Source organism: Aythya marila, assembly GCF_965140915.1.
Source record: "Aythya marila genome assembly, chromosome: 19".
NCBI classification, from domain to species: domain Eukaryota; kingdom Metazoa; phylum Chordata; class Aves; order Anseriformes; family Anatidae; genus Aythya; species Aythya marila.
Window position 1 is genome coordinate 6,152,095 of NC_139060.1, and position 25,575 is coordinate 6,177,669.

The 25,575-nt window shown below is 58.9% G+C and overlaps 1 protein-coding gene across 5 annotated transcripts in view; it reads right to left on the reverse strand.

Annotated features, from left to right (window-relative positions):
• The window catches only part of RXRA (retinoid X receptor alpha), a 94,226-nt gene that overhangs the window by 14,580 nt on the left and 54,071 nt on the right, over positions 1-25,575 (reverse strand). For all 5 annotated transcript variants that reach the window (XM_082775487.1, XM_082775491.1, XM_082775488.1 and 2 more), the window contains exons 2-5: positions 19,187-19,452; positions 14,329-14,479; positions 13,261-13,440; positions 3,546-3,715 (exon numbers count right to left, since the gene is read on the reverse strand). In XM_082775487.1, the coding sequence (XP_082631613.1) occupies positions 3,546-3,715; positions 13,261-13,440; positions 14,329-14,479; positions 19,187-19,452 (767 nt within the window). The remainder of the gene's footprint in view (positions 1-3,545; positions 3,716-13,260; positions 13,441-14,328; positions 14,480-19,186; positions 19,453-25,575) is intronic.

Here is a 25,575-nt window from a genome sequence, read left to right on the forward strand (position 1 = left end):
AGGGGAATGGCAGCACCCAGAGGTGTCTGCAGGAGGGCTGGGAGGGGGCACCCTGCACTGGCTGTGGCTCAGCCCAGCGTAACCATACCGTGAGCTCTGGGGACCAGAGCTGGCCTGGGAGAGGGGCTGCAAGGAGCCCCCAGGCTCGATCAGGGGCCAGCTGGAGATCCTGGATCCCGTGGGGCAGGAGAGGGATGGAGCCCTGCATGCCCTGGAGCAGGACACGACTTTGGGGAAACCGCGTGCCCCTGCCGAACCTGACCCGCGGGGCAACAGGTGGCTGCGAAGTGGTATTTTAGGAAAGTTGGATGTTTTTCCCAAAGGATTGCTTCTGGGCAGGTCGCCTCCAGCACTCCAAGCTCTGCTCCCACAGCCCCGGCTGCAGCCCCGGCGCTCCGCAAGCGGCACGAGCTGTGCTTGGCTCTCGGCACCATCCAAAGCCACAGCGAGGGGCCCAGCCTTTAATTACACCTCAGATCGCAGTTCCTGGAACCACGGCGGCGCTTCCTGGCAGAATTTTAACTGCTGTAGCTTGAGAGGCAGCTAAAAGTGTCATCCCCGCGGGCTGGAGGGCCCCTCTTCAGTCCAGGACGGGATCTACGGCGTGCTGCTAGAAACCATCCCCGCGCACAGAAAGCAAATCCCCTCCTGCAGTAAATAGCAAGGGCACGGTGCCGGAGTGTGACAGAAGGAAAGGACACGCGGGCACCTGATCCTGCTGGAAAACTGGAGCTTGGAGACATCTTCCAGAAAACGGTGACTTGAAACCAGCTGCTAAAGGCCGATTTAAGAGCTAACGGGAATAACACCTCTCAGTTACAGGCTCTGCTTTTCGGTGGCCAGGAGCCCATCCAAGGTGGTGATTAGGCAGCAGGAGCCCAGATCGTCCCGAGGGGCAGGGGGTGACACGGGGATTTTGGGGACACAACGTGGATGAATCCTGCAGCAACAGTGACCGAAAGCTTGTGGGAATCTCCCAGGGGTTTTATCCCTTTTGCCATGCTCAGCAGCCTGCCAACTCTGCCAATTAGCAGCTATTTGCGGCGGCTGCAGAGCTGTTGTTGGGGGCTCCCCGCTGCAATTAGGAGTGTCTCAGTGATGCTTATCGAAATGCCGAGGCTTGGCACTGCCCTAGAACCACGGCCCCACCCCTGCCCTCCCCTTTTATCAGCTCCAATAACTGTGCCAAAGCCCCACGGCTGGTGCCACGCTCGGCTAGGTGGCCAAAACCAGCGCCGGTGCCAGCCTGCAAAGCCAAGGGGGGACGATGGCAGGAAGGTGACAGTCACAGACATGAGACCAGCTGGGAGGGGAAGGTGTTAGCTCCGTCTGTGTGCTGCCACCTTCATCCTAGCCAGGCACAGCACGGTGGAAACGTCCTTGCAAGCCTGCTCTTGCTTGGTCCTTGCTCCCCAGCTGCGCTCAAAGCAGACGTGCAAAGGTGTGGGGGCACAAATCAAAGGACCCAACGCATCAGGCTGATGGGAAACAGCTTGTATTTTACCCCGTGTCTATTAGGGACTGAATTTGCCTGCCTCTCCATCACGTCAGCCCTCTGGGGAGGGCTGGGAGGAGGGCAGCTCCTCCGTCTTGCCTCGCCTCATCCGGTGGCCTCGTCCCCGGCGCTGCTGGTCTCATACATCTGCTAAACCTGCTACAAATGTCACCTCATCGACAGAAGCCGCTCGACAATAATAGGGCATTTCAACAAGCCTCCTGCTTCTATTTAGATGCAACACACATCCTTGTTCACAGTAATGCGTGTTGAATTATGCAGGAACCAGCTTTCAATTTGCTACAAGAGGCTGAGGAGACGCAGTGCCAGACGAAGCCATTTATTTCACCTCGCTCTCTGGGGTTTGTTTTCAAGTCAGCACAACGCTGCCTACAACTCCCCTGAAGTATTTGTAATCCTGACAGCAGTCAGAGCCTTTCCCAGCCCTCCACTAACCGCAGTGGGGCTGCTTTCCTCCAAAAAAAAGCCCCTCGGGTCTCCCTGGCAATGGGGAGCCACAGAGGCAGGTGAGCTTCCCCTCAATCTGCTGCTGGAGAGCTTCACACGAGCCCTCCCTGTCCTTAGCAGGAAGCCTTACACAGCAAAAACTTCACTTCACGACCCAGCCATGAAGTCCCCTGGCAGGTAAAGGCCAAAAAGAGCATCTCAGAGAAGCAGCCAAGGCTCAGATCCCTGCACAGAGCAGCCTGGCTCCAAGACCTGTTACGCCCTGCAAGATGCGGTATTTCGGCTCAGTCCTCCAGCCTCCCGTGAAGAAAGAGATAAAGCAGCATTGCAGCAGAAAATAAATACTGCAGAGGCCTTCTGTCTCCCAGAAATTTCATCATCTCAGCCCCACAGATGCCCAGCACGGAGCAATAAGGAAATCAGAGGGATATTTCCCCACGTGTTCCTGCTCTCAGCTGCCTGCCCGCCCAGCCCAGCTCCATCCCACAGGACCCAGGGGATGCCCCGTGCTCCAGCCTCTCCCTGCCCTGAGTTTTGGGGTGATTTAAGCCCTCTGCAGCCCCAGCTGATGCCCTGCAGCAGCAGTGCCCCTTGCTGCTTCCCCCGTGCCTGCCAGAAGGCATCGCCTTGGGCAAATGGGAAACCAAGCACAGCTGACCCCAGCCCCAACAGCACTTACAGGGTGGTGACAATTTATTTTCTTTCTCTCCCCCTTCCTTCCCTTTTCTTTCAGACTTCCAGTCCCTCGGTATGGCAGGGGTGGGGGTAATTAGCCTAAGTGTACTTTCTCTGCAATAAGGCTCTTTAACGAGGGCTTTGTGCATGGTCTGCCCTAGGAGCCAGATTTCGGATAGGTTGGAGGCAGCTGCTTTGCAGGGAGGCCTTCTCAAAGCAAGGCTGTCACCTGATGAGAAGGGAATCTAAGAAAGCACAGCAAGGCAGTTTCCCACCTCACAGCCTCCCACTCGTTCCTATTCCATCAGCTCCCTCCTCCCTGCACAAGCTCCCGTTAGAGCCCTGCTGCTTCCAGCAGGCCCAGTTCTAACACAAACTTCCAAACGTGAAGGGAACTTGAGAGTAAACTTTTGCAGGTTTTCTCTTCTTACAGGCCAGCAGCTGTACAATTCGGCATCTGGAAAGTCACACCCCGTTTTACAGCCCTTATCTCTTTGCACTTCAGCCACCAAGGTCTGGTTACGGGCCTGATTGGACTATGAGCTCATCAGAGCTGGGGCTGTCTTCCTGCTTTTTAGCACTTCTGGCTGTTAAGTAAAGCAAAACCCTTCGTTTGAGTCCTTTTAATTATGCCTTACAGCACAAGTTCCTCCCTGCAGCTCCGGACAGAGCACCCCTTGCTGTGTCTGAGACGGAGAAGTGCCAGCAGCAAGCAGGGCTTTGCTTTCCTCGGCCTTCCACCTGAGCTCATCTGCATTTTGGAGCCCTGCACAGCTCTTCTCCCCCAAATTAACCCTGCCCTGACCCAGGCTCACTGCTGTGCTGGTGTTACACCAACACGGAGCCCCCCCCGTGCTCGCCCAGCCCCGTGTGCCAGGATGGGACCCAGGGGACAGAGGGGTCTCACCGAGCTCGGCGTCAAGCCCATGTTCGCTTCAATGTACGTCTCTGTCTTGGGCTCCACGGCGAGTTCAGCTTCCAAGATCTTTTCCACGGGCATGTCCTCGTTGGCGCTACTTGTGGACTCCACCTCGTTCTCGTTGCGGTCTTTCCCCCGCTGCCTCTCCTCCTGGACAGCTGGAAACGGACAGAAAAAGGACAGCGTCAGCCCGGGGCTCCTGGCCACGGTGTTGGGGTCGAGCTGGGACCCTGAATCTCCAGGGAGCCTTGAAAACCCAGAGCATCCTCAGTCCTTGCGACCTGCAGGAGCACACACACGTCAGCTGCCTCCTTCTCCAACCTGACCTCGCCACCACCGTGCTCGGCGCGGGTCAGGCTTGGGTGCGAGAAACGGGTGGGCACTGCTGCGGGGGAAGAAAAGGAGGAGGTGAACGGATAGCATAAGGGAACCCTCAACAAAAGAGAATTTGCCCATCTCCTGAGCCTGTCGGTGGTGCGTTTCCACGGAGGTCACACCTTGCCCCTAGCGCCCTGGGGCTCCGCGGGACGCTGCCACCGTGGGAGCAGCCGCCGGCAGCAGGGATCTGCCCTCACGCGCCCCATGCAAACCCTGATCCAGCCTTTGTCTCAGGGCAGTTCCCACACCGACAGGAGAGACCTGTCCCAAAGCCTGTGCAAGGAGTAACCCAGCCAGAAGCGTGTCACGTGCCGATGAGTTCATGTCTACGAGCACCCAGATGAAAAAGGCTCGTTAGATGCTAATAACGTTCCTATTAACCAGCTCCTTTTGAAACCAGCACCGAGCTTTCACTAAACCTGGAAAGCAGCTCCACACAGACACAGGTTACACAGGTAACCAGCTCTTTCTCAACCCTAACGTTACCTGCCCAAAATCCCTGCTGCCCAGCACGGCGGGGTGGGAACGGCTGCAGCAAGAGGAGTTTCCATCCCTTGTCCCCAGAGACAACTTCCCCAGTTCTTTGTCCAGGACTGAACGAGGCACTTAGTCACGTAAAAAGCCTGCTATTTATTATCAGTTATCCTAACGCTTTACCTCTTTGCTGAATTTAAACCTGGTTCCGTGAGCAGCAGGGGCACAGGCATTGTTCCAGCGACATCGGAGCTGCACCAGGAGACCCTTAGGGAATCGGTGAAAGCAGCTCCATGCCAAGCACAAGGATAAAATCTACAACACAAAACTGATTTCTTAAAAGCCAGGAAATTAAAACACGTGCTAAAGGAGCCCTGTACAGACACTGGCCGCATTATCTCCTCGCCAGCCCGCTCGGTGAGGGCTGCCCTCCTGCCGCGGCGCTGCAGCCTGCGGTTTGCTGCACGCCAACGGGACGTTTTGTTTGCTGGCAGAAAGCTCTCAGGCACGAAGTAAGAGGTTATTTTTGCAAGCTGCTCTAAGTTCACAGGCTGCAGAGGCTCCCCAGGCCCACACAGCGTTTTCAGCTTGGCTGAGCAGGGCCAGGTAGACTGGTAAAGCTCAGATCCGCGACGTGGCTCTGGTCCATCTGGACCTTGTCTGGGTCAGATGCTTCGCTTTACTTTTTCAGGCCAACATCAAATCCTGACGAACTTTCTCCCCACACCCACCCACGCTCCTGTTTTCTCAGTCATAAAAAGACCAGAAATTTTTGCTTAATGCCAGCCCTTCCTCAACAGCACAGACGCCCCGGAGCTCCTCTGGGCACATTCGGAGAGAGAAAACAGCTCCTGAACAACAGAAAAGCCTGGAGAAAGGCAAACTTGGAAAACGGGATTTTATAAAATGACTCAAACGGCAAAGACCTGATGCCCAGGTGCACAGGACACACAGATGAAGGTACAAAGTGTGGTTCCTGGCTCTGCAAGAGGCTGCCCGAGGCCAGTTTCCACCAGTGGGACCAGTCTGAGACGCATCCCCCAGCTTGGCTGCCAGTGGCTGGGCTGGACACTGGCATTTGTAGGAAAGTGCTGCAGAGGTCTGCATGGACAGCAGCTACTTCAAGCCTTAAATCTGCAGATCTCAGCCCCACCAACACCAACTGTCACATTCCATAAAGACCTGGGACCGGATCTCTGGAGTCCACTCCCCACTCCCACCAGGGATTAATCAAAAAAAAAAAAGCCCCACGGTGGAGCTGATAAAAAAAAAAAAAAAAAAAAATCAAATGGGCTTGATTTGGAGCTGGGTTTCTTTGTGGCTCTGTTATTTGGTTCTGTTTATCTTAAAAAATAAAAAATGAAAAATAAAAAATAATAAAAAAATAAAAAGAGAGGAATATAAACGTGGTCGCTGCATGGCAGCTTGTCTGGCAGTACTGCAATACCTTGTTCTGCTCGGCTTGCCAGAAGTCTTGGGGGCCGGGATGGATGGTGCTCCATCCCTGTAACACAGTAAAATTTAGAAAGGTCATTATATCGTCGGGTTCTCGGTACTTCTGCTGGATTTCTGTCCCTTCCTCTCGTGGACATTGTAAGCTCACGGGGTTTTATGAGGTTAAAACCAAAAAACTAGAGGGGGCCTGTGACCGGCTCCTCCAACCCGAATTCTCCCTGGTGACACAATCAATGTATATTTAAGAAAAAAGAAGTATTCTCAACCGTGGAGAGGCCCCAAGATGCTTCTCCCTCCTGTCTCCCACGTGGTAGGGAGACAGGAGCAGCAAGGACAGGCTGCGCAGCGCGGTAATTCAGGGCACCTGGCGCTGCTGGCTCCCTCCTCTCCTTCAGCATCCATTTCCCCCTCCAGGCTGCAACTTTGTGCTTAGCTGGGGGTAAGGAGAATCCAGCTGCTGCTCAGGATCACCTTGAGAAGAGGGCTAAAGAACCCTGCATTAACCAGGCACTTGACTGTGTGACCCACAAGGACCTCTCCAAACCACGGCCGGGCTTTTTTGCTCTTTTCTGCTGGCAACAAGGTAAGGGGCTGGCAACACCTCCCCGCTGCCCAGGCTCTCCCGTCTCCCACCACATTATTACAGCCTCAACAGAGCCCCTCTTGGCATGGACAGAGTGCTCAGGACAGACCGCAGGGCTTGTCTGCAATGGATGCAGCCGTGTCCTCATCCCCTGCTGCCCTCACCACCCTGGCTGCACGCTTTTAGCACCGTGCGGGTCCCACCAACGCCAATTTCTGTATTTAGGGTGGCACAGCAGGGCATGTTTGTCCCCAGAGCAGGGCCGAGCTGTTGTTGCACCGCCCCGTCCAACGTGCTGTGTTTTCAGAGACCAGCTTCAGCAGTCTCTTCTGTGCTGACGGCCATGCCGATGCTTTTATTTGTCTTCAAGGAGACTCGCATGGTTGAGAGGTTTGTTTTTTTGGTTTTTTTTAGTCTGATTTTCCTAACAGAAGGGAAGCATTTAAAACCTGCAATGCACTTGAGGAGAAAAAAGATGCTGCAGTCGGGGAGCTCTCGGAGGCGGCCGCGCCTCCTCCAGCTATGTCTGAGCCGAGCCAAGGACAGAAGCCTGTGTTTGCCATGGCACCTGATGAAGAGGCGCTCACGTTATTCCGCTTCATTTGGCTTCTTCTTGCCCGAGGCTGCTTGCTGTCACTTCTCATCTCGAGATCCCAAGCCCGCCTGCACTTCCCCAGGCCGCGGTACAGCACTATACGTGCGCTAAGACCACTTCTCGGTGGCTTCTCCCTCTGAAAGAACCAAAATGCCTCATCCCGTGGCTTGCAGAAGAACCTCAGCTGCCCAGGACCAAGAGCTGACGTGAAAATAATGCAAATTCCACCCACTGCAGCGACGAGGAAAACTCTGCACCCCAACTGCTGTCACTGCTCCCCAAGCCTCGTGCCCCTGTCCCTGAACCCCTGCTCTCGGAGCCGTGCGATCGCCCCGGGGATCCCAGTCCTCGGGCAGAAGGTTTCTTTCCTTTTCAAGCTTCTGGCTGGCGGAGAGAAACCCGATGCTGTGATCTGCAGCCTAATTAGCTTGAAGAAAGAGAAAGATTTCAAATGCAAGCTCTGCTTCTAAAGCCTGGTGAGAGATGCAAGCAGAAAACCAACTTGGTGTCTCCGATGCTGATGCAGCAGCATTTTGCTGAAATGCTCGGACCCGTGGGGTCTGGACCAAAGCCACGGGTACCCCGACCTGCTGTCCCCGTGCTCGGGACCCCCGAGCTTCTGCACTCGAGGGATTTTAATGCAGGAAGCCAGAGGCACAGAGGAAATGGGGCTTTGCACCAAGGCAGTGCCGAGGTGCCCCCATCAGCTGTGGGGTCAGCGGCGCGCTTGTCTGCTCGCAGAGAGCTGCAGGCTCCATCAGCTTGTAATCAGCCTGCCTCCAGAGAGAGGAGGGCTTGTGTCTGAGACAAACACCCCTCCTTCCAGGAACAATAACATGGGCGACTGGCTGGGCTTTGTTCCTTTTCTCAGGGGACGAGGGGGAAGAATAATTCACTCCCACCAGGACGTGACTGAATGGGTCTTTCTCTGGGGGACGGATCCGGCGAGTGGCACACGGAGGGCAGGCACCAGCACTCGACCTCATCCCTGGGCAGTGCAAAAACCACAGCAGATGACAGCAGAAGAGGCACGCGGGGCTGATGCCCCTTTCCAGACCACTCCAGCCCAGGCAGATTTCAGGGACCCAGGCAGATTTTCAGCCCCGGCCCCATCCCCAGGAGGCCCAAGGTTCTCGGGGCAGGCGGCTACGCCCATTTCACAGACGGGCAGCTGAAGCCTCTCGTGCCCAGCCCAGCCTCACTGGAGCACTGGGGGATGAGGGTGGCCTCCCCACACAACCCTCTGCCTTTCAGAAGACCTGATCCCGCTGCCTCGGGTGCCATCCTGCCAGCGGGGTGCCCCGACTCACCGCTCTCCTCTTGGAGAGCCCGGAGGCTCCGGTGGCCTCCAAGACCCAAACCTGCTCCGTTTTCCCCAAGCCTACAAGTGGGTGGCTGCTTTATTTATGAAGTGCTGGGGGGAGGGTTATTGGGGATTTCCGTTTCACCAGCGGTGGAATTTATTGGGCTCTGCTGCCTTTTTATGAAGCTGCATCTCAGCCGTGCATCAGAGGCATCTTGAAGCGCTTACGCCTGAGGTACCTGTTTATATGGAAAGCGCCGCCACGGCTGGGGAAACCAATTCCGACCGTGTTCCTCCTGCCTCGCCTTCATGTGGCTGTGCCTCCCTTGTCTCCCAGATGCAGCTTTTTATGGTGAACAAGCTCAAAAGCTGCGGTACGGGAAATAAACGGCGGCGCTTTCACTCGGATATGGTGTTTGGTATTGCTAAGAGAGGCAAAATGCTGCCGTGATGCTAAGAAATGTGATGTCAGGGAAATGGAGTGTTAAAGAGTGGATTGAGATATTCGCACGCAGTCAGCCTGCACAGGGAAGGGCTTTGGAAAACAAAAGGTAAAAGGAGCAGGTCACTTCACTCTCACAACCTGGGCACGGCAAAGTATAACACTGCCAGAGCAGGGGGAGAAAATCAGAAACCAAACCCTTTTTCTCAACCTTCAAAGTATCCTTCAAAACAACAACAACGAAAAAAAAAAAAAAAAAAAGAAACACAACAGCATCCTTTAACCAGCTGCTTTAAAGAGCAGCTCTTTAAAAGGATATAAGAAACAAGCTCATTAAGCCGAAAAGCATTTTCCATTCCAAAATTACTACTAAAAATAACTGCGCTCTTGAACTCTGCCCCTTCGCTGGGGTATGGCCACTTGCCTGCTTTTGCGTTCGCTTGGAAGGGCAGGCGGGAGACCCGAATCCCTGCTCTTTTTTCCCCCAGACTCCTCTCGCTTGTTTTTGCCCCGAGGATGCTCCGGGAGCTGGGGCTGGAGGTGCGGGGGCTGCAGAGATGCAGCAGGGAGGCGGTTTGGGCGCACATTGGTGAGCTCCGAGTGACTCTTGGCCAACACGGGAGGACACTTGGGTCCCTCAGGACTGAGTGGGTGATGGGGGCAGCTCCCAGGAGAGGTGCTGAGGTTCTGCAGGCACAAAGCTTCCTGCAGGGCTGAGCAGGGAGCAAACCCTGGGTTAAGACCCTCGGCCCTGCAGGAGCTCGGGGTAACAGGGTCCTGGAGCCAGCGAGGGACGTCCGAGCGCTGCGGCATCGCGCCTTGGAGGCTGCTGGAGGCCACCACCGCCACGTCGTGGCTTTGGGGGTCACTCACACAGCTTCTTGGCGGAGATTCACCACCAGCCAGCCACCCTGGTCGGCCTCGGTCTCAGCAGGGCGAGCGGAGAGCCGCGGGCTGCCTGGGGAAGGGAAGGAGCGGCGGGGGCGGAGGGGGCCGGGCTGTGCCGTTCCCAACGGGGGCTCGCTGCGAGCTGCTGCGGGAGCATGGGAAAGGGCTGCTCGCTGCTGCTTCCTGCTCCTGGTGCTGGTGATACGGGGCTGGGACCCCACTGCAGGAGAAAACAGCACTGCTAACGCTGTTAACACGGGGCCAGGGGGTTTGCAGGCTCGGGTGACCCCGCTCAGCTCCGAAGCTAACCCCAGCTAACAGCCCTGCACGCAAGTTGCCATTATCCCAAGACCCTGGGTGTTTACTCCCATCTCTTTGCAAGACCTCCTCCTCCCCAGTTCAACAGCACTTTCCATTTTTTTTTCCCTTAAAATAGACGGCTGCTGATGCGCAGAGCCTCCAAAGCTGTTCTGCTAACCGAGACCCACCTCAGACCCTAATCAGGAACAGATCAAGCAGCGAGTTGGCCTTCTGGATGCAAACAGCCACCCCCACAGCAATAATCCCTGCATTAGTCAAGATCCCTGATGGTAATCTCACTTCTGTTGACTATCCGGTATTCGGTGGGAGACAGAGTGCAAAAACCAAAGGCTCGCACAGCTGGCAGTAATTCACAGGGGAAAAATGCTCCCAGTCACTTATTTATCACCGTCTCAGTACCTCGGAACCCACGAGGCTCGGGCAGCATCAGCATCTACCAGCATCCATCCCACCCTTCCCTGAACGGGGAGCAGCCGGAGGTGCACACTCTAGGAGGAATCCTCCACTTCTGCAGGCTTTCACCCCTCAAAGCCAATATCCCCCAGACCTGGCTGGAAAAGCAAAGCCTCCCGGCACAGAAGCAGTGCCCTGTCCTTCCAAGGGAAGCACATCCCAAGCTCCCTCCACTGCAGCCACGTTGCTTCCCCTGCCCTGGGATTCCCCCTGGAATTGCAGGGATCCCCCCCTGGAGCACAAGGTTAGGGTCTGTCTGCCCTTGGCACAAGCACCTGGAGCCCCCCGGGTGCTGGGAGCTCAAAGCCAACCCATCAGCTACGTGAGGAGCCTTTTAACCCTCCTTGCACCGGGTTTTTGGGCAAGCCCTGCAGCCCTCATCTTCCCAGTGTGGCTCTGCAGCTCACAGCAGCGCCCGCTGCCACACAGGATGTGTTTTAGTTCTTCACCGGAGCGCTTAGCCCTTAGTTTGGAGGGTTTTACTGCACTTCCACGACATCCAAATACCTTTGGGCTACAGGAGAGAGACTTTCCCAGCAGGAGTCTGGTATGCGTTTATGTAGCTATAAATTAGGTCTCCAGAGCGAGATATTTTTTAAGGAAATGAGGCCCATTACCCCGGCTGTTACTTAAAAGATGGAACAGTTTACACGAGAGGATAAAAAGCCAGCTTTGTTGTTAAGCGAGCATTTGGGCAGAAGGAATTACCGTGCGGGATTTAGCCCAAAGCTGCTCCCCAAAAGAGAGGCGGCGTGGAGACGGCAGGGCTGCCGTGAGGACAAGGCTCCTGGCTGGCCCTGCAGGACAGCAGTGAGCTGGGATGGATGCAAGGGGAAGGAGATACTCTGCTGGCACATCAGGTGGGTAATCCCACGTGAAATCCGGGAGCTTCTCGAAACCAAAGCCCAGCAAGCTCCAACTTCTCTCTTTCAGGTCTGAAACCAGCCCTGGGACATCTCCAAACCTGGCAGGAGGCGCTGAGCTGCCAGGCTTGTAACAGGAGAGATCTTTATCTGGGGACCAGGGCAGCTATCCCAGCTTTCCCTACCCGGGGTTTTTACCCCAAACACCCGCTGGCTGCCAACACAGCGGGATTTTCCCCTTCTCCAGAGCTCTCCTCGTGCAGCGCCGGCAGCAGATCAGCCCGCGCCGCCCGAGCGCCCTCGTGGAGTTCCGAAGCTCCCATCTGTCACACTTTTTAAATAATTGGCTGATCGTTACGAATTCATTCGGTATTCATTGTGATAATGTTAATCAAGATGAATTAATAGAGTCCTCCTACTGTACGCGCTCCCCGGGGAATTCCACCGCCACTTAGAAATTAATTAATAGGGCTATAATTTTAATGGTGCTGCCCATGCAATCCCCGCTAACGGTAGGCACGAGGCAGGTGCCCGATGGCAGGAGATCAGCGCGGGCGAGCCGAGGGGAAGGAGATGAGCAGGATCACAAACGGCCACGGGCTCTGCCCGGGTGGATCTGTCTGTAGGGTTTTGCCTTTCCCCTGCCCCACAGCCTGCCCGCAGCCCTGCCGTGCAGCCGCTCGTCTCCGTGCGCTTCTCCTGGATGTGTGTCCTGGGGGTCTGAGCGGGCTGCACCTTGTGTGCACCAGTTTTCTTCTCCAAGGAGAAGTTTGCCACAGAGAAATCCCCTCTCCAATGAATATTTGCTGGGGGTGACGGCGGGGAGGGAGCCGGGAGCACCCCAAGCTCCACCCAGGGGTGTCTCTCGGAGGTACCCGCTGTGCATCGTGTTCCTAGCAAAAGCAACGTGTCCACCCCCTCAAACCACGCTGCTCCACCAAACGAGGCGTCTGCCCGCAGCCACGCCTGGCAGAGCCACCTCCCCGTGCACAACCCATCGCTGTTTGGGGCAGAAAGTCACAATTTTGAGCTCTGAAGGATGAAACTCCATGGGGCCAGAGGGAGCAGGGGTGCATTTCGTGCCCGGGACAAGACCAAGAGCTCTCCAAAAGGACACGGCGGGAGCACCACTTGCTGCAGCCGGCAGAGGAAGGGCTCTGCCCGCCTGCCCCAGGGCCAGGGTGCTCGGGAGATGTAAGGGGAGAAGGCACCGGAGACCTGAGCAGCACCCAGGGGTCATTTTCACATCGCCTCTGCTAAAAGCCTATTCTGCCAGCAGTTTGAAAGAGGTGCAGTCAGCATTTAAAAAGAGCATTGAAAAGAAGCCCTGCCAGGGAGTTTCAGATCCTACATTTACATTCCAGTAAGGGTAGGGGAGATCTTTTTACAAGACTGAATTTCCTTTATCCTCCCAGGAAGAAAAAGAAAAAAAAAAAAAAACAACAGTATCGCTACTGCTAGGGAATTTTTCTGGGTTAGGGCAGCAGAGCCCTGAGCCGAGGCCATGTCCGCAGGCAGCCGAGCAGGGCGATAACTCCCCTCACCCCAACAGCCACCCCGTGAGAGGTGTGAAAGATAAACAGCGAGCCGCTGGGACGCACCAGCTGCGGGAGCCTCTCCGAGGCAGCAGCACAGTAACCGTGGGCTCTTTGTGCGCAACGTCCCCTGCCCAGCTCGGGGTTTGCAGGGTTCAGCATCCCGGGCTGCATGGGATAGAAAGGCAAAGCTAGGTTTGTCCCCCAGAATGTGCCCCAGCAGCTTTCTCACCTCTCTACAGGGAAAGGAAAGGTGGGAAAGGAAAGCTTTTGGTGCAGTTTCTACCATAAAATAACCCCAAAATGAGGAGAGCGAGCTCCCCGGCAGCGTGCCGGAGCCTCCCGAGGAAGGACAGGTGCCTGCAGGACACACAGCACCCTTGGGTGCCCGGGCCAGGCTCTCTCTGCCTTACCTTCTCGCTTCATCCCCATGGCAAGACACTTCTGGTAGCGGCAGTACTGGCAGCGGTTGCGCTGGCGCTTGTCGATCAAGCAGTCCTTGTTGTCGCGGCACGTGTAGGTCAGGTCCTTCCGCACCGTGCGCTTGAAGAAGCCTTTGCAGCCCTCGCAGCTGTACACCCCGTAATGTTTACCTGCAGTGGGGACAGGACTTGGGTTAGGGGATGCACCGAGGGTCCCCGGGGGCATAAAGATGCCCCAGGGACCCGCAGCTCTGCCCAGGGCAGTGCCCGGAGGAAGCCGAGGCTTCTTGGCACGGTGACCATGAGCTGAAGGGCAGCGGCTTTGCCTTCACTTGACTTCCAGAGCATCCGAGAAAGCCAGAAAAAGCCCCCACCATTTTGGAATGAAACCAAGGGAGATGCAGCACAGCAAAAAATGGGGGCATGTCCCTGTCCCCCCGCTCCCCCTGGGCACCCCACGCCGCACACGAGGCTCAGCCCGCTCCGCCACGCGCCCCCCTCCAGCCACCGAGCCCGACAGAGCAAGGAGGGGTCCCCAAGGACCTCCAAACCCAGACGCCAGAGCAATTAGGGAGCAGAAAGCTTTTAAAATAGCATGAGAATAAAGGGAATTAGCACATCTTTATCTCCCATGAGTGGAGAGGCTCCATGCGAAGCACATCTTTTTATCTGGTGCTATGTGATGAGACCAGCTACGGATCAAAGGATGCGGAGAGAGGGACGCTCAGCTAATGCCCGGCCTTCTGAGGGGCAGCACTGCTTAGGGCCGAGGATAAAACACCGCTGGCTAAGCTGTGACCTGGGGGATTCACTCCTCCGAGGAGCCGGACAAATTGTTTACTTCTCTCCTTACCGTCAGGGCATGATGAAGAATGGGAGAGGTCAAAGAGCCGCGGCGAGCACATCTCACCTGGCTCGTGACAGCGCCCGCCTGAGAGCAGACAGCCTGGGGAGGCTTTTGTATAGGTTTTTTTTTTGTCCCTTTGTGCCCCGGCCACGATGCAAAGCCTCGCTGTGCTCGTGCAGGGCAGCAGCACCCGGCACAGGGACCAGCCATACCTGAAGACCTGTCCCCGCAGATGGCACATATGTGCTTGGTGAAGGAGGCCATCGTTCCTGAGGGATGTGCTGGCACTTTGAGGACCCCGTTGAGCCCCAGGGGGGGCTTGATGTCTTCGGAGCTGCTGACGGGGTTCATGGGCGAGTTGAGCTGTCGAGACAAAAGCAGAGCACTCAGCAGGGAGCAGGCGGGACGTGGGGGCTACGTTTGGAGTAGGGGACAACCCTCAGACGGGGAGCACCACAGTTTAAAACCCACATCCGCAGCGCTGAGCCAAGAGGATTTGGGCACCTGAGACCAGAGACCAAAGCCCAGGGGCTCGTCTGCTGCCCTGGCTCGGAGCTGGTGGCAGGGGGACATCGGGTCCTGCTCCCAGCACCAGACCCATGGGAGATGCTCCGGCATGGATTAACGTGAGGCTGAGCTCCTTCTGTGCTGCCCAGCACCACGGGACAGCCCGCATCTCCTCGTGCTCCCCAGCCCTCCCCCTGGTGTAAAGGGCAGGGAGGATGCTTGGCAGCGACAGCTCGTGGGAGCGAGCGCTTGCAGGGATGACAAAGGCCAGGACACGAGCGCTTTCGCTCGGCAATTTATAGATCTCCTTTTAGCATTCTCTCTCCCAAGGAAAGCTCCGCAGCAAATAAATAGATCCCAGCTGCAGCGGGGCCTGGCTTTGCAGAGCTGGCAGGCGTGGGACACCGCTCGGCGCTCTGCAGCCCCCCGGGCTCCCATCCCGACCCTGCCGAGCCCAACAGGCAGGGAAGGAGGAGGAGAATTAAAAGCAGCAGCTGGGACATGGGTGCTGGCGAGGATTCCTGCTTTATATCACAGGCAGGGCCCCGTGATCCCCCCAAACACAGGGGGAAACTGAGGCACGGAGATGGAAGGGGGACCCGTGGCGGTATCACAGCAACCTGTGCAGCTGGGGCTGATCCACACCAGCTCTGCCATCCGCGCCTCTGCCCGAGGCTGCACGCCCCTCACAGCCCGCTGAGGCATGAAGGGAAGGTGTGAGAGGACGGAATTACAGCCCCAGCCTCTGAGTTACAAGCTGGCATCCTCATCTCTCCTCATCTCAGCAGCCGTCCGCGCCTTCACAGCCTCGGGGGTTTTCTTTGCGTCACGAGGTCGAGCGGATTTTATGCACCATGTCACCAGAAAGACCTTGCTGCACGCTGCTCCGTGCCGCTGCCACGATGCCCTCCCTGCTCAGCCCCATTGAAAGGGGCCAGGGACACAGCAGGGTCCCCTGCCCAGCCCGGGGGGGGTTAAACGTGTCCCTGGGGTGCACGGAGCCAGGCTTGTTCAGCTCCAGACAGCAGCGAGGAGCGGTGCCAAGGACTGCAGCAGAGCCCCCAGCCCTGCCAAGTACTAAATCCAGGTGGGATCCGCAGGATTTGTGCTTCGCCTTGTTGTCTCTCTCCTCCCTTAATAGAGACGCTCGGCAATTGCACTTGTCACAAATTAATTCAGGGAAGTCCCAGGGCTCGCGATCCGTCAACGAGACGAGCGCAGCCGCTCCTCTGCCTTTCAAGTCTCCAGGCTGGTGGGGAATATTTGGCAGGCAGCTGACTAATAACCGCAGAGCGGAGCGAGGCAAACCCCCCCCTGGAGAAATGTGAAGGGTTTTCCTCTCCTGCCCTGCCCGTGACAGATGAGGAAACCAAAGGCAGCGGGACCCGGAGCCGCGCTCCTGGCTCTCAGCTGCTCGGGGCCGTTCGGTTCCACCACGATGGGGCAGGGAGGGGGCCGGGAGCATCGCCCTTTGGGGCCTGACAACACCAAGGAGAAAGGCACGAGCTACCTGCAGAGGCACTGCAGCGGCACGTCCCTCCACGGTTTTGGGGTCACTGGCTCGAGCAGTGCTCCCTGGAGCACTTTTTTGGGAACAGAGCCATTTGCCAGGTGCCGCGCTGTCACCCACCGCCGCCACGTCGCAGCCGGGGCAGAGGATTTCAGCTGAAGATAAACCATCCTCCACCACATCCCCCAGCCCCAGCAGCCCACCGAGCCCATCCGAGCATCCCTCTGGGGGGGGTGTCCAGCAAAACGAGACGTGGAGAGAGCATCACCTCGCCCCTACCCCAGCCCTCGGGGGTGCCACCGCCCCCCTGGGCATCAGCACGACGCCCGCCGGGGCTGAGTCAGCCCCGGGCTGGGAGGAGAAGTCCTGGGTTCCTCTTGCAGCACCCGCCTGGGTTTCGCCACAAGCCCCACGTGTGCTGCGGGGTTCCCACGTGTTCTGTGGGGTTCCCACGTGTTCTGTGGGGTTCCCACGCCGCCCCGGCGCCGGCCCCGCTCCTTCCCCTCGCGGCTGGCGCGGAGCCGGCAGCACGTGCCGCGGGGAGCCCGCACGGCCCCAGCCCCGAGTTTCTGCTCCCCCTTCCCCGGGCAGGATGGCTCCAGCCCTGCGAGGCAGCCGGGGACCCAGGGGAACTGCTGCTCCGCTTCCCGAATGACGTGGCAGCCCCGTGCGCTGGGACTCCTCGGCTCCTCTCCTTTCCCTTTTTAGTTCATTGCGCCGGGGACCGAATCCTGTCCCCTCTGTTCCACTGGCAACCTCCTTTTCGGAGGCTTCCTCTTCCAAAAAACAAAAAAAAACAACACCCTACTCTTTCTGCAGCCCCCCTGGATTTACGAAGAGCCCTGTGCCAAGGCAGGGAGCAGCCCTGCAGAAGCCTGATCCTGCTCCTGGCCTCTCCCTGCTCATCCCCGGGCTGCTGCTGGCTGCGAGCAGCAGAGCAGGAGGGAGAGGAAGAAACATCCAGCGTGGGAAGCCCCTCCCTGTCATCTCTTACTGAAAATACTTTTTTTTTTTTTTAATTATTATTATTGTTTTCCCAGAAACTTTAAGAGGTCTTAAAGATGTGTTAAATCCCAGTAAACAGCCTCAGGGTCGGGCTGGGGCTTTGCTCCCCGCTGCAAAGCGCCCTGGGGCTTTCTGCCGGCACGTGCCCGGCTCCATGCGAGCACCCAGCTCCCCAAATTTCCCCCCTGGGGAGCAGCGAGGGGTCCCTGGGTGCTGGGGACCCCCTTGTAGGGCATCCTGGCTGCTGGGCTGCGTTTGGAGGCTCTGCGAGCTCCCAGGCGGGGAGGGGATGCTCGGGGTCAAGGCTGACGTCTTGTGCGGGGCCGGAGGCGTGGGATGAAACAGAGAGGGACAGCAGCCCGAATCCGGGGAGCTGAGGGCTCCTTCCAGCCCAAATTTTGGGGAGCTGAGGGCTCCTTCCCACCCTGATGCCGGCAGGAGCTGGGGAAGAGGCTGAAGAGGCCTCAGCGTCCCCGTTGCCCTTCTGCTCCGCTGCCTCCCGCGAGGCAACGAGGCATGGCCTGATGGCAAGTGGCACCCGCCAGCTGACACCGAGCTCCTTCCATCAGGGCCGGCCCCACCCGGCGGCTGGGGCCGCACGCCTCATTACCCCCTTCCTCCTCCTCCTCCTCCTCCTCCTCCTCCTCCTCCTCCTCCACAGGCCCAGGTAGGCCCCAGCCCGCTGCCAGGGCCCTGAGGCGCCCAGACAGGGGACAGCCGGCAGGAGCCAGCGGGTTGGAAACCTCCTCGAGGAAAAACCACCTCAGACACGTCCGCGGCTGGGCTCGGGGATGCTCCCCGGCACCATCCGACTGCGCTCTCGCTTCCCCTTTTGTCACCCCGCCGCTGGGTTTTATTTCGGTTCCTCCGGCCCCTCCACCCCTAAACCACCCCGTGCCCTTCAATCGAAGCCGGGGCCGCGTCACCCCCTTCCTCCCCCCCTTTCCCCGCTCCTTCCCCACCCTTTTGATGCTCTCCCGGCCCCTTTGGCTCTCGCTGCCCCTTCCCCAGGAGCCGTTTCAGTTCCCCCTTCCCTCGGTCACGGGATGGGAGGCGGCACTGCCACCCTGCCCCTTGGCTCTGCTCCGGGCAGGGGCAGCTCCCCACAAATTTATGGGGTCAGGGGCTGGATCCGGCATGGGGGAACCCTAAAGCCACCTCCCTGCGGCGTGGGGTGGTCCCGGGGCTGGCTGACACCGCCGGCACAGCGCGTCCCTCCCCGGCCCCGGGCAGAAAAACCCCTTCTTGCTGGAAAGCAATCAGGCCCAGATTTAAAAATAAAGGTGCCGGCAGGTGCTCGACTCCCGGCGAGGGCTCGGAATAAATAACCCAGCAGTGAGTGGCAGGTGGCAGCCAATTCCTTAATCTGCCCTTTTACTAAACATATAACGTGCGAGCAGCCAGCAACAGGTGGCGGGGGCTGGCCAGCTCGCCCCGATCCTGCTATTTTTAAAAAGAGCTTATCTCTCCCCCGTTGGAGGTTGGTTTTTTGTTTTTTTTTTTTTTTTTTACATAATCTTCAGCCAACCAACACCGGTTCCTCCCTCCGTGAGGGGCAGGAGGGGCAGCGGGTAGGGGAGCCCCCCGGTGCGTGCCTCCGGGACTGGGGACCAAGAGGGGATGTGCGGGGTCCCGGGGAGGGGACAGGGCAGTGCCAAGGGGGGCTCCAGCCCCTCTGCCTGAGCTCAGCCCATCCCCAGGAGACCCAGGGGCAGTCCCTGCTCCCGTTTCACTCCCATCTAGGAGCGGGGGGGGCCAGGCGATGGCAGCTGATGGATGGGTGGATGCTCTCCAGCCCTGCGCCCCCGCGGTCCCCAAACCCTGCCGGAGCAGCAGGGCGCCCCGGCTTCATTTCCCCCTTGGGCTTCTGCTTTTCACCACCCTTTGGCGCCTGCCCGCCTCTCCAGGGATGTCTGCGAGGGGGTTTTGCTCCCCGTGCTCGCTTGGGCAGCACAACGGGGCCAGGATCATCCCCCCCACCCCTCCCCGGCTGTGTCCTTGCCCCTATAACGGAGCAGCGGCCACGTCCCCATCCCCTTCCCCTTTACCTGCGGGCTGCTGGTACCGAATCCCAGGCTGGGCGTGGAGGGGACGGACATCGAGTGCGGGCCCATGGGGGAGCTGATGACGGAGAAGGGGGGCCCCATGCCGTTGATGGGCGAGCTCAGGGTGCTGATGGGCGAGTGGAGCTGACCCGGGGAGCCCAGCGAGGAGCCGATGCCCGGCCCGATGGACGGGTGGAGGGAGGGGGTGGCCATGGGGCCCCGGCTGGTGGGGGAGTTCAGGGACGTGGAATTGACTTGGTTTGAGAAATCTGCAAGAGAGGAAGAAGACAGCGGGGTTTCAGTCTCCAGCCCGGCGCAGGCTCTGCCCTCAGCGAGCCCCAGCTGCTTCCCGACACCCCCAAACTCCTTCTGCCCTGCTTCCCAACCCCCCTGCTGCTGCACGACCCCAAATTCAACACAGAGAGCCTCCAGACACGGTCGTCACTGCCTTCCTCCCCCTTCACCCTCTGTACCCAGCCCTAGCCTCTGCCTGGAGGCAGCATCGCCTCCAGGAACGGGGCGCCCCCCTCCCACCCCACAACACACCCCAAATCGGATCTAACGGGGCTGCTCGAGGCACGGGACAGCAGGGACCCCAGCAGCACCCCAAAAACCAGGGGTGGTGGTGCCGGGGGGGTTGCACGGCAGAGGCTGGTTGGGTTTCTGCGTCCGACCGGCTCGGCCGTCCCAGGGGAGCAGGAGGACGGGGGGGCAGGAAGGGGGGGGGGGGGCATTTAAAAATAGCCGCCCGATTCTCTCTGGAGAGGAGACACGGAGCCGTTCCTGGCACATTTCCTCCTCATCCTGTCACGCTGCCTGCAAAACAATCCTGGGCGAGGAAGGGGGCAGGCTCGTGGCCCCCCGGGGAGGGCGCAGGGGGGTGGACGGGCAGTGAGCGGTGGGGCCGTGGGACCCCCCGGGACCCCCCAGGCTGCCCTGCAAACGTGCAGCCAGAGAGGGGCAGGCAGCTGGGTGAGGGGTTGCTTTGCTCACAGGGAGCTGCTGCTGGGGATTCGGGCACGAGAGACCCCCGAGGGCTGCCCCTGCTCGGGGCACTGCCACTTGGAGCCGTGCTGCCCCGGCACCGAGCCCCCCGAGGCGCACGGCCCCCTGCACGGCACAGCCCCCCCCAGCAGGACCCCATCCACCTTCCTCCCTTGTAAGCATCACAGACGCCACGTGCCAGGAGAGAGGCTTGCTCCCTGCGCGGGTAATTCCTAAAACTCCCAGATAAACGCCAGAAACGGGCTCCCCAAGGTGATGGGGATGCAAAAAAATGGGGATTAGCCCCAAAGCGGCGACACATCCAGCTCTGCACGCGTGTCCCGTCCCATCTCGGCCAGGCAGAGGGGCCACGTGGCCAGACTCAGCACCCAGCCCGGTGCCACTGCCCTGGCACACGTCCCCACGGACAGGGCCCGCGGTCCCCAGGGGCCTGGCCTCACGTGGGCTCTGGCAGGATGTTGATAGAAGATAACCGCCGGCCCTCGCGTCACCCGCGGCAGGATGACGTGCGTGCGGCGCACCAGGAACCCCAGGAAATTCCTCCAGGTTTCGGGGTCTGGTCCTGAGGTTTAGCACACCGGGACCGTGCACCCCACCTCTCTGCCTTTTGGTTTTTTTTTATAGGGCTCGGAGCAGGGCTTGGCACCACCAAGTACTCCGGGGACCCGGGATGCGGGCTGCGCTCCTGTGCTTCGCTCCCAGGGGACAGAGGGGAATGGGTGAAATTTATTTGTGCATCTGGGCATGGGGACCCCGCCAGCCTTGTTCCGGAGGTGCCACACCAACACCAGAAGCTGTGGAGCGAGGCGATGGACAGGGCTGGAGATGCCCTGGGATGAATCTGAGGATGGATGCGCCGGGTCCCCGGCCCCAAAGGCGCACGGAGGAAGCAGGCACTTGACCCGGCAGCGGGGGAAAGGAAGCGCCCCACGGCCGTGCCTTTCCCATCTCCTCAATATCTCAGGCAGCGAAGCAGGCGAGGTCAGGGGCGGGTTACTGGCGACCAGCCCGTGCCTACTCGAGCACATCAGAAAGCAAAGCACGTGCGGGGCCTCAGCCGCTGTCCCGGCACCTCTCCCAAAATCAGGTCCCCCGGAGCAGGAGCGGGGAGCAGCTCCCCAGCCCGCGCCCCCCGCCCGGCCCCCTGCACCCATCCTGTTTACGCGCTTCCCCCGGCAAGCAGGCGCGTTCCCCGGCACCCACTGAGGAACTGGGTGTGCTGCCGATGGCTGGCGTGGAGAAACACGGCCAGGCAGCAAAAAAAAAAAAAACCACGAGGAGAGGCGGGGAGGAGAAACCTTGCATGCCACGGAGAAGCCCTCGTGTGTGCACCCGGCTGGAGGAAAACCAGAGAGACACAGCTCCAAGCACCCCGCAGCTAGCAGCTGCACTTCCACACAGGACTCCTTCCTAGGATGCTAAAATCCTGGCAGCCAGGCTGAGGAACAATCCTTCATCTCAACAAACTCAAGCAAAAAAACCACCTAGGTTGAAGGTCTCTGGAGCGAACCAGGGAAGGTTTTTTTCCCCGGTGCCATTTTGGCTCGAGCAGCGCGAGGCTTTCCACTTTCCTTGCGGAGTTTTGCTGTTTGAAGCTGCTGTGTGTGACTATCTCTTGACCAAAATAAACTCCGTGCCTGTTTCTAAATACAAAAAAAAAAAAAAAAAAAAAAGTTCCCTAAGCATTTCCCCTCCTGCCGCACCCATAAATTGCAGCTATTTTCTCTGTGCGGCCTTTGTTTAAACACAACGACCTCTATATATCTTACGAGATGCCCCATGGCAGTTGGGAGATCAGAACCGAGCGCTGCTCAGCAGCTGAGGAATTTGCAGGGAAGCTCTTTTCCTTCTCCGAACGACGAACCCGCGAGCCACAGAATTCGGAGGGGAATTTTCCCAAAGAAGAAGACCTTCGGGGCAGCCCACGCGCTCCACTGACAGCAGTGGGGTCACGGAGCCGTGTGTGCGCTCTCAGCTCTCCTCCACGGCCGAGGAACTTCCTTCAGCTCTGGCCGAGGAATTATTTCAGCTCCAGCCTCTGCAGGGAGCGATCCGGCCTCGAGGCCAGGAGCCTGACCCCGGTTTTGGCCGGCAGGGTGCTCGCCACAGCCCTCCACAACACCGCTTCTGGGTGCCACCACCCCTGCTTCTCGGGTGGGGAAACCGAGGCACAAGAAAGCCTCTGGCCCGCTCCTTGACACCCATTTCTGCAGGAGCAGCAGGAGGCTGAGGCCGAGGAGGCACCCGGCCGGCACCAGCGGGGCACGGCATCCGCGACCTTCCCCAAGGTCACGAGGGAAACCGGAGCCAAAGCCCGGAATAGATCCCGGGGACGGCAAGACCCAGACTAGCATCTCGGCTGCTCAATCAACCTCCCCTGTAATTTATTATTTTATTTTTTTTTTCCATCCTCCTGGCTCGGTGCCAGGCAGCGCTCCTTCGCTATTATTAATTTCCAATACAGCAAGGAAAAATCTCCCAAAAACATTTGTCCCCGTTCCCATCCCGCGGCGCCGGCCGCTCGGAGCAGCCCGGAGTACGGCGCGTCCCTCCACAACTTCTCCACCATCTTCCATCCCCCTGGCGTGCCTGGGGCCACGAGCACAAAGCCCAAATTTCCTTGTTCCCCATGCAGCCCCCACGGGCAGGTTTCAGCCCCCGGGACCGCGTTTGCTGCTCCCTGCAGAGCTTTCCTCTTGCATTTCCCCCCCCCGGCGCCGTGTGTCTCATCGCAGCGCCGCTGCTCCGCCGTCTTAAACAGCCCGGGAGCTTTGCAACCTCCAGGAGAGAGGCGATTTGAACCCTCCCAGCCCACAAAACGTCCCGCAGCAGAAACAATTACAACAGCGCAGGGGGGATTTTTTTTTTTTCCCAGGATAGCTCCTTTGGACCAGAATGAACTGTACCAGCAGCAGCTTTCGCCCCTATAATCTCCGTTTCTGCCTAAGAGGCTTTGCCAGTAAAACTACAGTGACCCAGCTCTGCTGGAAAACCTTTTCTAGCCTATCCCCGGTGCTGAGGCAGAAGCTGGGCGCTCTGCCCCTGGCAGAGGGGAAGCTCAAAGCTGTGTCTTTGAGTTACCCAGAGGAGAAGAAGCCACATTTCTCTGTGGCCGAGGCGTCAGAGCCAGGCATGTGCCCAAGCAGGGCCCCGTGGCTGTGGCTGGGGGAGAGCCCCAGCTGAGGCCGGCTGAGATTCAGAAAAGCGCCCACACCCCCCGGGCTTCCGCTATTTTTATTTTTTTTATTTTTATTTTTTTTTTCTCAGCACCTCTTCCTCCTTAATCAGCAAGAAGATCAATTCTGGGTATTGCACAGCAGGAAATTCTAAATTTGGGCGGCCGCTCCCTTCCTCAGCGCAGCCCTGGGCGCTGCGGGGCCGCGCTCGGAGAGGGGGCGAGGAACCAGCAGCAGGGACCAGGTTTTTGGAAACCTCCTCCCTGGTGCTGGGGCCGGCCAGGTGCAAAGCCCCGACAGCCAAAGAAAGGCACGGGAACCCGTGAGGAAATGCAACGTGCCGAGTGCTGTTCCTTCTTCTGGTGCCTCTGCGGGTGGCGAGTTTCCCTGAACGCGCTCGGCAGTGAAATCCCTGCCCCGTCTGCCCTCATTCCTGAAAAGCCGTGCAGAGATTTCCTTGTGCCTCCCACCCCAGGAACCTCGGCCGTGGAGGTGTCCGGGCAGCAGCCGATTGACCCCAGTTTTCACCTGAAAACTGCCATGGGAATGCAGCGACCACAAGAGGTCAGATCCTCGCTTTTGTCCCCAAAAGGGATGGTGCTCCCAAAGAGGGAAGGAGCAGTGTTTACGGCACAAGATTTTCAACAGCCCCTGGCCCACGCTCTGAAGTTTGCTCTGAATTTACACCAGTGTGGCTGGGAACGGCCACGTCCCTGCCCGCCCTGAGCCTGCTGCTCCCCAGGATCAGCCCCGTCCTGCGATGTTCCCCAGGCACCAAGGCCAGGGCACCTTTGGGCCACCTGCCCTGCAGCTCTGCGACCTCAGCTCGGAGCTTGCAAGAAGGAGAAGCCAGCCAGGAAGGACAAGAGACGCCCACAGCATGAAACACCCCGCGGTTTTGCACCTAGGGAAACTCTCAGCAGCTCACTCAGCCGTGCAGAGGGACGGAGCAAGAGCGCAGCCCCTACAAATCCCAACAGGGCTGGACGTGGGAACGCTCTGGAGATGCCCTGGGGCCAGCCCCAGGCACTTCGCCCAGCCAGGAGAGGAAACCAACCCCTTCCACCACCCCCCAGGCACACGGCAGAAGGATATCCCGAGGCACCAGAAGACGCAGCTGCCTGGTTTCCCCAACTCCTTCCCAAATTTGCTGCCACGTGCATCCCGCTACCAGGGCGCCAGTGCCGAGCGTTTCTGTAAGGCTCTGGCTGCTGGAACTGTGTGGCTTCACCAAAAAGTCACTTGAATCTATTTCTTTCTAGGCCTTCTCTACGTCTCCACACAGGAGAGCACACGGAGATGTGTTTTTTTTTCTTGTGGGTGTAAGGAAATCACGGCTGGCCTCTGCGCCCTGGGGTCCCGGCGCGGTTCCGCAGCCGCCCTCGGTGCTTTCCCCCTGGGGCGAGCAGCTCGGTTTCGGCCTCTCTCTGCTCCGGGTGGGTTCCTCCTCGCTGCAGGCTTTCACTTTGACCAAACTACAACCTCAAAGCCACACTCCAGCCCCGACCTCCCACCAAAAGCCACAAGGAAGGATCCCACCGTGGGCCGCAGCGAGCAGGGGGCTGGGGCTCTCCGAGGCAGAACCACTCCATCTCCATCCCATTAATCCTCTCCTCTGCCCTGCAGACACATCAGCCCTTCCCCTCCCACCTCCCTGGGGGTGAGCGAGGGCTCGCCAACGCTCACAGCTTTTGGTAGCCCACCCTGCAGCCCCACGGGGGCCCTGCTGGGAGATGCTCACCCCGCTCGCACCCCATTTTCTGCTGGAACCCCCCCTGGACTGCCCAAGCATCCTCACCTCGTCCTCAGCAGGGCTCATTTTACACCTTTTTTTTTTTTTTTTTCCTTTTTTTTTTTTTTTTTTTTTGCCTTAAAAACCCACGGAGAGCCCCCGCCAGAGCGCAGCCTGGCTCCCGCAGCCACCGGCCCAGCCACCAGCCCCGCGGGGGCCGTCCCCGTCTCCGAGGGGGGGGAGGACTCGGAGAGGAATTTTCCAGAAGCAGCTCTCCCCGCGAGCCGCCGTGTCACCGGAGGAAACGCTTACCAACGCCTCTTCCTCCGGCACGAGCCCTCCCCGGCTTCCTGCCCGCTGCGCCCCCAGCCCCCGCCACTCGCAGGGACCCGTGGCAGCCCCTCAAATTTATTTCGGTTCGCATCCCACCCCCCCCTGCTCCCCGACACACACGGGGCAGCCTCTGCGCCCTCCTCCGC